This window comes from Mastigoproctus giganteus, chromosome 5 (genome assembly GCF_048544385.1).
Source record: "Mastigoproctus giganteus isolate SK-2022 chromosome 5, ASM4854438v1, whole genome shotgun sequence".
NCBI classification, from domain to species: domain Eukaryota; kingdom Metazoa; phylum Arthropoda; class Arachnida; order Uropygi; family Thelyphonidae; genus Mastigoproctus; species Mastigoproctus giganteus.
This window is the reverse complement of record NC_143579.1, coordinates 70,354,972-70,367,108: the sequence shown is the minus strand read 5'-3', so window position 1 is coordinate 70,367,108 and position 12,137 is coordinate 70,354,972. Positions and strand designations below refer to the sequence as shown.

The following is a 12,137-nucleotide window of genomic DNA, read 5'->3' as shown; positions in this document are numbered from 1 at the left end:
AGAAAAATTCTATCCCCACGAGCCTTGCACAGTCTCTCTTTCTCTCTCTCTCCAGGGCCAAAATGATTGACAAGGCTCTCATCAAACCCATCAACTAGCTGTTCTACATCAACCTTTGCTCCATGGAGATATACCCTGATCTTATTCTATCTATCTTTTTTACAAAGCATATATTCCCATTTCCCAGACAATTGAGCCCCTGACACAGCTACCTTCTGTGAGACCAGTGTGTTCTGCCATAGAGGGTCTCGTTGTGACTTCTGTTGCCTGAGTGTAGTGTCCAGCTTTCTGCTGAGCAACTGAGTACTTGAAGGAGCCCTCTTTTTAATTTCTTTCAGGACATCCACCATGTTCCTGATACCTTCATATAAGCCAATTAGAATGCTGACTTGGCACCTAAGATCCTCACACTCTGCAACAAAAGCATACAGAAACATCACTCTTTGGCTGTATCATGTCAAACTACAGAAAATTTTGCAAAAAAGTCCACCACAAACAGCAGAGCAAGTGTAGCTATTATTTACAAGAGAACAGCCATTGCCATTTCTCTCTTGAGCCAAAACATTCCTGCTATTTTCAGCTTTCTGCTTTGCTGCTCTTGTTTGAGGCATGATTATTGTATAAATTTAATTATAAACTAAAATTACTGTACAAGCTAAGTAAGAATATGACAATACACATTATTACCAGATTATGTTATGTATTATCTGTTATGCTATTTCGCTGCCAAGTTACAATTTATATATCTTGCTGCCAAATTACATTATATATTATGCTGCTGTACAATTATGTTTATAATATTGTTATAGTTTATAGTCTTAGAGAAGCAATTAATAGTAATTACACTCCTATGGAACATCAAAAAGGAATATGAAAACAAATATGAAATATCAATGTGATTAAACTGACAATGGCAAAGATTCCCTAACTTCAGCTCCAGTGTTTTAAAAAATTTTTTATAGACATACTAAAAACAATTATCTTTCAACAACCACGATTAGTAATAATAATAATAATGAAACTGAAGATTTGAAAACAAACCAATTATGATATGCAACATTCTTCTCCTGAATGGCCTTAGCGCTTTTATTGGAAAACCAAGGTTTAGATAAAGAACAAGATTTTAAAGTAGAGTGTGGGATAAAGGATTCCATTCCTACAAGAATGATTTCACTGTCACTATCTGAGCAAACACTGACATCAGAAGTCTTGAAACAGAAATCTGACCAAAGAAAAGAAAAAAAGAAATTTTGCATTCTTGTAATGCCAAATAAAATGACGTTGGGAATATCCACTAGATAAAGGCTCCATTGGAGAAGAGACAATCACCAAGTTGTGATCTGAGGTGCCTAAAGGACCACTACTTCGACTGAGTACTTAGAAGGGTTGTTTGTGAGAAAAAGATCAAGCGTGTTGGTTGTATGGTTAGGACTGTCTGGTATTGTTGTAGGTAAAAAACAATCTGTGCAAAGTCATTAGTAATTGGAAAAGCCTCAGCATCTCAACCAGCTGGGTCGGTGTGACTAGAAAATGGAAGCCAGCTGGAGTTGTGAACATTAAAATCACCAAGGAAAATTAGCTCACTGTTAGGAAAGTTGGACTGGAGAAAGTCAAGTTGCAAAGAGAGGAAATCAAAGAGCTCCAAGTGATTAGTGGAGTGGGGAGAACGGTAGAGACAACAGATGAATTTGACACAATGAAGTAGAGAGATTTTAAGCCAGAGAAGATCGAAAAGAGGAGTTTCCAAATTACCAAGTTTCTGACAGGGAATATCGGAACGGACATAGCACAAGTACCACCTTTGAGGTGAAAGGAATCATACAGCGAATAATTTGGACAACTGAGATGAGCAGTAGTTGATTCAACCGATAACTGAGATTCTGTCAGAAAAAGTACATAGGGTTTGGCAGACTGCAAGTGAAAATGGACATCGTTGAGAACAGAATTGAGACCACGTATATTTGTGAAATGAACTAGGAAATGTTTGGTAGGTTTAGATCTTTTTGCAGATAAGCTTACTCTATTAGTTTGACTATTCATGGTGTATTCATTAGTAAGAAAAAGTTTGGGGGGGGAATATGCTGTATGAAGTAATGAAATTTTTGGATATAGCGTACACATGGTAAGAATATACCCAGATTCTTGACATAATGTGGCCTCGACAATGCCCCCCGCATGCACACTACTCGACTCCCTCCAGTCACTATCTGGCAGAGTAGAGGTAGCAAGATTATACACTAGCTGATCCAGAAGCCTCCTAAAGAGTTACCAAATGGTTCGGTCTGGTGTAATAACTAGCAGCCAGCCTGCGAACACCGTTTTAGAGCTGTACCCTCAAAATATAAGGAAGATTGGATCTAAACATGAGACTAAACATGGGTTCCACCACTTCAAGTCCCCAATAAGCAAAGTGGTGGTATTGGACCGGTTGATGAGAGTTATCTACCACCTAGTTTTGCTACTAGCAAAATGGCAAGTTATTCCATGATCCCTTCTACCAGTAAAATTACTACTGCCAAAATGGTAAGCTGTAATACCTTTCATTCATCAAAGTTGAACCTCAAGTGCCATTTTTCAATCTGCCTAGTTTATCTAAACTTCTTGAAGTGGTATATCCATTTATAAATATCGTAGAACACTTTAGGGCTATAAGCCTCGGGTTGCCTCATCATTGCATCACCAGGGTACCTGCCCACCCACCGATGAGGAGCCAACAAGCTCCAAAACAGTGCTCTCTGTGTGGTGGTATCTGCCAAGAATAAGTAACAGTAGTCTTCTCCATTGGTGAAGCATTTCTTATTTGAGGTAAGTAGTGTTCATTGTCTGATGGCAACAGCGGTTTCCCCCATCTCCGCATTGTGTACTCTGTTTGTCAAGCACAGAACACTGTATAGGCCAGAGATTTAAAAGTGTATGGGTAGTAGTTAATGTGTAGTGTTATGTTCTGTTGTTCTTTTGACCATTTAACCATTGGGCCCCTATTTGGACCTACCATTACCCCACTGCTATGGGGAGGCAGGTCAGGTACCCAGTAGATTTATTAGTACTTTGGCAGGCCCTGCCACCTAGTTTCCAAAGAATTCAGTAGCTTGTTAGTTTGTTATTAGGAGCATTAGCAACTAAGGCCATATTGCTCCGGGATATGCGGTGGTCATTCCCTGACCTTTCTGCATCCTCCGTATTTGGTGGTGACGGGCTCGAACCCTGGTCTAATCAAGAAGCGTGTGCTACGCAATGCTGTTCCTTCCCATCTGGCTACGGAGGCGCCGATTTCAGTTTCATTATTATTATTATTATTACTAACCATAGGGTGCAAGGAAGCATATATATATTAAAAAAGTGGGGGGGAAAGAGGCGCTGGAATTTGGTAAGGTCAAAAGAGGTCTTGCATAAGCGGTTTGAATTTAGAGACGGTGGTGAATTTTTCATTGTGTGGGATGTGTGTTGACAGTTTAGGCAGAGCATGGGGGGGAGACTGAAGGCTGGGAAAAGACAAAAATATGCGGATGATAGAGAAGGCGACCCCAAGAACGGTCAGTGGCACAGGCCAATGCCCCACTTACCCCCCCCCCCCCCCACACACACACTGGGGAAAGGGAGAGAAAACGGGCCAGGCAAGGGTGCCTAGCTCAGATTGCCAACAGGCAGAGCAGCAGATTCAGTCAAGGTTCGGTCTGCCACGGTCCAGTACGGTGTGGTGGTCACTTCCTTGTAGCACTTAGGTATTTGTCAGTTCAGTAGCATGTAGTGTCAATCCAGTGTGTGTCGTTCTTGGGATGTGGCTGTAGTTCTGCTCAGTATCTGATAGCAGTGCAGTACAGTGATTGGAGTCCATCCATGGTATGTTGGGTTCGGGGTATCAATCTTGAGCAGGTTCTTTCACTATTGTGGATCAGGTCCTGTGAGTCTCTTGTTATGCTAGTTCAGTAACAAGGGGTTAGTCTTGTATCTGGGTGAGAGTCCGTTCTTTTTGCGCAATCCGTTCTTGATTCCTGTATATAGCAGTAAGTGTCCTCCTTCAGGTGAACAGTTCCTGGGTGAATTTTGTGAACCTCTTACACTCCTATTGCGAATCCAAGCAGTTTTGGTTTCATGTCACAAGGGAAGTAAGTTTGTTTCGTTGTCAGGAGGCAGCGGAGATCTTCACTGTTTTCACAGTTGTACATTGTGAGACTATGTCTCAACCTCCCCACAGATACAGCGGGGATCGTTCACTAATTTAAAGCTGTTAAGTTTGGCATTTAGGGCCTCATGGCCCGTTAACAGATACATTGTGTACAGTCCAGGGTGGAACCATGATAGTACTTTTGGGAATAATCTTCCAACATTAGGCAGAAATTTCTTCATTATCTCCCCTTTTGTAGATTCTGTCCACCTGTCTTGCCAGATGTGCTGCAAGTGGTTGGTGAGTTTTGTTTTCTCGTTTTTGGGTTTCCTGTAGAAGCAATGGTGTGGCCCAGGAAGGTGCAGGGAAGTCCTTTTGCAAGATGCTGCATAACAGCACAATGCACAACCTCAGGGTCAAGGGGGAGTGCTCCTGCCAGAACTCGCAGTGCATGTGTGCTCGCAGTGCATGTGTACTCACAGTGCAGCAGGCCCATATAATGGAAAGGAGTATTGTCCATCTGTTAACTGCCGTAGTTGCCTTCCAGAACCAGACAGGTGATACTTAGGTTATAGCCAGTATGAATGTTATTTTGTAGTATAGTCCCAAAGTATGCCTCTTGAGTCCCCAATCTCTTTTAGTTGTCCTGGCAATGAGGGCAGGCAGAATATTTCTTGATTTTCTCACTTATTCAAGGTAGTGCAGTATCATGGTAACTCGTTGTGAAGGTATTCACAATATGAGATGTACTGAATGATGCCAATTCCTAGATAATTAGTAGCTGGCTGCATGTGGAAATGATGCACTTGCACCACTTATACATATTATGAATCTTGGAAGAAACTTCGAGAGAGCTGTTCAGGGTGGAAGCAAGGAGATAATTGAAAGACCAGACAAGGAGGGCAGAAACAATATTAAAGATGATCTATTTCACAATCTATTAATCTATTAGATGACTGCTCAAATTTTCCATAAATTTCAAACATTCCAAAAAAATAGAGCAGCGTGTGTACCCTGTACACACTAAAGATTTTTTATTTTACGGGAAAACATCTATGGCAGCACTGGTAACAGGTATAAATATCTTTGGAAAAAAATTTCCCTGGAAAAAAAAATCCCATTTTCTAATTATTATTATAATAATTAGAAAATTATTATTATAATAATGCACATTACTGACATATAATCACAATTTAATTATATCAAAATCACAAATTAAAATTTGCAAAAAAATCATGGAAATTATAATCAAACGTTTAAGTATTATAATAATCTTAATAATACTTAAAGGCTAAACTTCATTATTTGGGTAACACTTGTCTCTGCGCAGTGTGCAATGTCATAGAAGGGATTGATTGTATGGTCGAATTCTGTGATTGGTGATTATTGTGAAGGGGTTTTCTTTCTGATTGTTTTGTGTCATTGAGGAGGGAGGGTGCTTAGCTGCGGTATGGCATTCCCCCCCTATCCTGCTGTTTTAAAATTGGTAAATGAGTTCGCGATTTAAAAACAATATCAAGTGGGGGGATAAACACCCTAGGCACATCAACCTAGGAGCACAGTGGGCTCCTAGGTTGATGTGCCTAGGGAAAGCAGTATCAAATTTTGCGATTTTTTTCACTATTTAATATTTGAAGTAACCATTAGGTTACTAGAAGGACAGTGTCTTCCAACATTTGAATTTTTAAAAATGTTCGAATTACCATCGTCCATAAGCACCAACATCTATTGCAGTGAAACAGTATCAAATTTTGTGATTTTTTCACTGTTTAATATTAGAAATAACTGTTAGTCGAAATATGGAATTGTACCCAAGATCTGGAGTTTTACCTACTTAAATAATCTTATTAATAATAACAAGAAAATGGGATATTTTTTCTGGAATTCGACAGCACTAGAGAAAAACTGTTTAAATTTTTTAATGATTTGATTGAAACTTACTTATGCTACTTAGAAGGTTGATGTTGATCAAAATCTTACATTTTATTCTTTCATAATATTATTATCTGCTTTCTTGCATAATATTCTCTTTTATTCTTGTATAATGTTATTGTGAAATCTTATCGCAATTGTAAAACTGTTTAAATTTTTGAACAGATTGATCGAAACTTACTTACGCTACTTAGAAGGTTGCTGTTGATTAAAATCTTGCAGTTTATTCTTGCATAATATTAATACCTGCTTTCTTGTGTAATATTCTGCTTTTATTCTTTCATAATATTATTACCTGCTTTCTTGCATAATATTCTCTTTTATTCTTGTATAATATTATCGTGAAATCTTATCGCAATTGTAAAACTGCTTAAATTTTTGAACAGCTTGATCGAAACTTACTTACACTACTTAGAAGATTGCTGTTGATTAAAATCTTGCAGTTTATTCTTGCATAATATTACTACCTGCTCTCTTGCATAATATTCTACTTTTATTCTTACATAATATTAATACCTGCTGCTTACTCTACCGAATCAATGTTAGAGTAAATCACTAGAGTAAAATGGTTACCAGTTGATTTTACTCTAGTGCCACCACATATGTTTTCACATCAAAAATTTTATTAACTAATTGCGTCATTTCCGTTACAAGAAAATTTCATTACCAATCGATTTTACTCTAGTGCCACCATAGATGTTTTCACATCAAAAAAGTTAGTTAAAATTTTTGAATTGAGGAAAAGAAAATGGAGGAGACAAAATAGTATTACTGAATCTCACTCTCATCAATATAAATGCTTTAATCATTAAATTATGTTTTAAATCATTAATCATAAATCAATGGAAGGTGCAGGAGACCTGTGGTATATTATTCATGGGGACAGCATGGGATAATTCTAAAAATTGCCTACAATTCTAAAAAAATAAAAATTAAAATAAAAAAAACATTCCCATTTCACCCATCCAGTCACTCCAAATGTTTGTCTAGTTCAGCATTAAATTTATTTAAGCTATCAACTTCCACAACAACAGATGGAAGTCTGTTCCAGCAATCAGCTACCAGTTGGCTAAAGACAAACTTCTGCACATCTATTCTACAACAGTCTTTCCTCAAATTGAATCTATGTCTCTTCAGGTTCTTAATCTGAGCAAGCGTAAGTATCCCATCAGCACTGAGCCTGCTCAAACCATTCAAGGCCTTGTACACCTCAATCAGATCACCTTGCAGATGCCTAGTCTCCAGATGCTGCAACTTACAGAATTTAAGCCTCTCCTGGTAAGAGAACCCCTTTGTTCCTCTCACCAATCTTGTTGCCCTTCTTTGTACTCTTTCCAGCAACTCTACATCCTTCTTAAAATGAGGCTTCCAGACCTGTGCACAGTACTCTAGGTGTGGCCTGATTGCCTTATACAAATGTATAATCACCTCCTTGTCTCTGTTAGCAAAATTCCTATATATCATTGACAAAACTCCATGAACTGCTCTGGTAGCCAGTCTGCATTGTTCAGACAGAAAGGTTCATGTACAGAGTCTGGCAAATCACCAGTGCGACAGAATACAATTTTATGCATTAATGCTGCACAAAGACACTGACAGGCCTTTTGAGAGAAGGAAAAAATAAACAGAAACTCATTAAGAGCCACTAGAATCAAGTTTAAACTTAAGAAGCATCAACAAATGAAACAATCATGATCAATAATACAACAGCAAAGCCATAAGTGCTATGAAATCAGAGGATTATTTTTTATTCTTAATTAATCTTATTTTATGAATTTGATTAATTAAGTATTCAATTTCCACAAATTTCACTAATTTTGACTATGGAGTTGCCGATTACTGAATACTCAATATACTATTAGAAGAATTGAGTTTAATATTAAACTGAACTATAAAAAAGGGAAAAAGGTCGTTATCTTGGATTTCAAGATTCTAGTGATTATTAGGAAGTTACTAGTGGACACAGTGCAAGAAGAAATGAAAACTGTGAAGAGTAAGGCTTGCAACAGTAAAATAGTTAAGTTAATCATTAATGGGAATGGGGAAAAGAAGCAATGGGAAGGAAAAGAAACTATCCAATCCCAGTGATGCTCTATTAGAACTAATTGTTAGCTTTGGTAAGAGTGGAGAGGAGGAAGACGACCTTTACATAAAAAGGAATGAAGAAAATGAGAAGAACCCCACTGCACTTCCTAAGAATACGAGATACTGGATCTTAGAGAGAGAAAGAAATGCCATGGAGGAAGCCTAGTGAGACACCACTGCATTCCGGCTCCTGTATTGTAAAATACAGGAGCAGGAGTTCAATAGCGCAAGCTCTTTGAGCTGACCAGGGTTAAAGCCCCTGACTGCTAAATACGGTTGATCTGCCAACCCGCACTGGACCAGTGTGGCAGATTACGGTTCATTTCCCTCAACATGAAATGTTGAGGAGGCTTCCAACCTGCAGTGGATTGATAATGGTTGCAGTTTACCTTTATATATATATATATAAGATTATGTCATGGTTGCTAGATTTTGGTTTCATGTTAGAACTCCAATACTGATGCAAAATCTTTTTAGGATGATTTTAAAATGAACAATAGTTTTTAATGGGGAAAAACAAAGCACACAGACAACTTACTTCCACATATAGCAAGCTCATTAAATATCTTCTAGTTGAAACAAGAAGGGAATTAAATTCTGAAGAATTCACATACAGTTCAGAACAAACATTACAATAACTCTATTTCCATTTTATAATTGCCAAAACTCTTTAAACAGCAATAGAAAATCTTTCTGCACTGGATAAATGTATTTAAGCAAACTTAGTAGTAGTCTCACTTTATTGTAGGAATATTAGACACCATAGATGCCACAAATTCTACACTAAATATGCTATCATAATGAATACAGAACTTCTATAATTTCAATCTGCAATTAAGTACTTAGCAATTTTAATTAATTTATTAAGTAAAAATGAAAGTAAAACTGAAAGCTATTAAGTATTAATTAAGTAAATACTTTAAAATATTTAAGGGCAAAGGCCTCATGCTACGAGGTAGAATGACTAACATGTAGGTTAGTGCAAATGCATCATTTTAACATAGCTATCTACCAAAGTAGTTAATGAATTAAATTGGCATCGTTTTGGTTATATCTCATATTGTGAATGCCTTCACAACGAGTTGCCATGGTATTGTTTGTTATTGTTATTTGTTTGTTGTTTGGTTTTTAGGAGCATTAGCAACTAAGGCCATATTGCTCCGGGATATGCGGTGGTCATTCCCTGACCTTTCCGCATCCTCCGTATTTGGTGGTGACGGGTCATGGTATTGTACTACCTCGAATAAATAGCACTTCACCAGTGGAGAACAGTTATTTATTTGAGGTAAATTAGTACAATACCATGGTAACTCGTTGCAAAGGCATTCACAATATGAGATATAACCAAAATGATGCCAATTTAATAAATTAATTTAACTACTTTGGTAGATAGCTATGTTAAAATGATGCATTTGCACTAACCTACATGTTAGTAAATACTTTATAATAATCAAATCATACTGATGTAATAAAGGCTATTAATGCTACATTCAGCATTTCTTCATTAACAACCACTGCTAGTAACAACAGCTGCACTTCACATCAGTGTATGCATAATCCATTTTCACTGTCACAATTCATAAACAACTTTATATATGTTAAAATTAAATGATACCAAACAGCTCACTGAACATTGCTTTATAAAACTAAAAGAGTAATAATAGAGTTATCTTTCCATCCTGTACTGAACAAAACAAACTACTATAAATGTAGTAAAATCTATGAAAACAATATCTAAATAAAATAAAAATTTATTTCAGTCACATCAGCTTATAAGACATTTAAATCCTGAAAGCAAAAGTGTACAGAAGAAGTAACACTCATCGTAAAAGATGTTTTTTTCTCTTACAACTGAAGGATATGACATTTACCAATAATAGCATCAACTTCATTTTTTGGCAAGGCTGGTCTTGTTTTTTTGGTGACATTTGACTTCTGACCAAGAGCACAACTACTAGCCAGCTGAAGAACATCAGGGAACAGAACACTCATGAGGTGCCTTGTCAGCCGTGATGCATTAGTCCCAAATATCAAACAGCGATTCAAAGATTTTGCCTTTATATTTATGCCATGTGATAACGATACCTATAAAGAGAAATAATTAGAAATGATCAGAAAATCATCCTGTATACAATGATGTTTTGAGTAAATCTAGACAATTATATCTTAAACAGATCATTAGGATAATGATGATTAATATTAGTACTAAGTAAGGATTTTTTTTTTTTTCAGTAGTGATGAGAAATCAGTGCAATGAGTTAATTATTATGAATTACCATTACCATAGAAGAGACAATCCCATGACTTTCCAGAAAATTTATGCCAAAAAATAATTATTGTCAGCAAAGCGCTTGGAGTATACTTAAAACTTTAATGGCTCTGAATTGAAATTGTCACCATATGCAGAAGTGTTCAAGCAAAATAAAAAATAAAAAAGCCACTATATACAGGGTGTCTCAAAAATATTGGTACAAACGTTTAGGAGAGGTAGGTAACATCTAAAGGAATGTGAATCGCATAGGAACCCATAACCGGAGACGTCACGGGGAAAGTAGTAGCAGAGGCACAAGAAGCAGAAATGACACAAGACAATAATTAGTGGCAAACATTTATTTGACATAATATTAACAATGGAGTATGAGATGGATGCATTTCATGATATTACAACAGATGCTTGAAGGTTCCACCATGAGACACAATGCATGCGTGACACCGACGCAGCATGGATTGGCGGACACGGTCGAACACACCTGGAGTTTCTTTGACAGTAGCAGCAGCGCAGACGAGTCTCGCCACGAGATCCATTTCCGTCTCCACAGGCGATTCATACACGATAGATTTGAGGGCCCCCCACAGAAAGAAATCAAGGCTCAATAAATCAGGTGAGTGTGGGGGCCAGGCAACGGGTCCACCACAGCCAATCCATCGACACCCAAAACGCCTGTTCAAATGGTCACGAACACACTTTCCATAATGGGCAGGCGCCCCGACAAGTTGAAACCAAATGTTGCATCTCACATTTGCTGGAACATCATCAAGTAACCCTGATAGAACTTGTTCAAGAAAGATCCGATATTTAGCGGAGTTCTTGCGGGATGGTAACAGGTATGGGCCGACTAAGCAGTCACCGACCATACCTGCCCACACATTTATTGCGAAGCAATGTTGTGCCGCATGGGGGCGCACACCGTGTGGGCCCTCTGCTAATCCATACACTAGGTGCACGTCTCCTAGCTCACAGTTCGTATATCGATGCACGCCCTTCGTGCGCCGACTACTGATTGAATGAGTAAACCAGAAATTTTCCCTCTCTCGAACTGATGAACAGCGCCGTGTACCAACTTACGATGACGTTTCTGGTTATGGGTTTCTATGTGATTCACATTCCTTTAGATGTTACCTACCTCCCCTAAACATTTGTGCCAATATTTTTGAGACACCCTGTATATATATATATTTATTATTCAGTTTTACTGTTTTTGTTTTGTTTTGTTACACTGGATTAAACATGATTTGTGGGCTAGTCATAAAATCTAATTTCATTTGCAGCACTCCTTTATTAGATAATGAAATACTCCATTTCAAGTCACAGTATTTTTATACTGAAAAAAAAAAAAAAATCTATTATGTAACATTTCTGCAACCTTCACTCTAATCACAATGCAATGGAATGTTCATTGTTTATTATTTGGTTTTTAGGAGCATTAGCAACTAAGGCCATATTGCTCCAGGGATATGTGGTGGTCATTCCCTGACCTTTCCACATCCTCTGTATTTGGTGGTCACGGGCTTGAACCCCGGCCTAATCAAGAAGCATGTGCTATGCACTGCTGCTGCTCCTGCCCACCTGGCTACGGAGGTGCTGCAATGGAATGTTTTATCTAATCCCATCCAAGTTCTCGATGGCCTCATAAAAAAAAAAAACACCTTTTCTAGGTAAACCAAGCATTTGTAAATATTTAGTAGGAGTAAAACAGATTTCTTGGTCAAAGCAAGCAAAAAAAAAAAAAAAAAA

The 12,137-nt window shown here is 37.6% G+C and overlaps 1 protein-coding gene across 3 annotated transcripts in view; it reads right to left on the bottom strand.

The window, feature by feature from the left end:
- The window catches only part of LOC150085473 (uncharacterized), a 620,530-nt gene that overhangs the window by 47,395 nt on the left and 560,998 nt on the right, over window positions 1-12,137 (bottom strand). For all 3 annotated transcript variants that reach the window (XM_090374054.1, XM_090374052.1, XM_090374053.1), the window contains exon 23: window positions 9,994-10,207. In XM_090374054.1, the coding sequence (XP_090230180.1) occupies window positions 9,994-10,207 (214 nt within the window). The remainder of the gene's footprint in view (window positions 1-9,993; window positions 10,208-12,137) is intronic.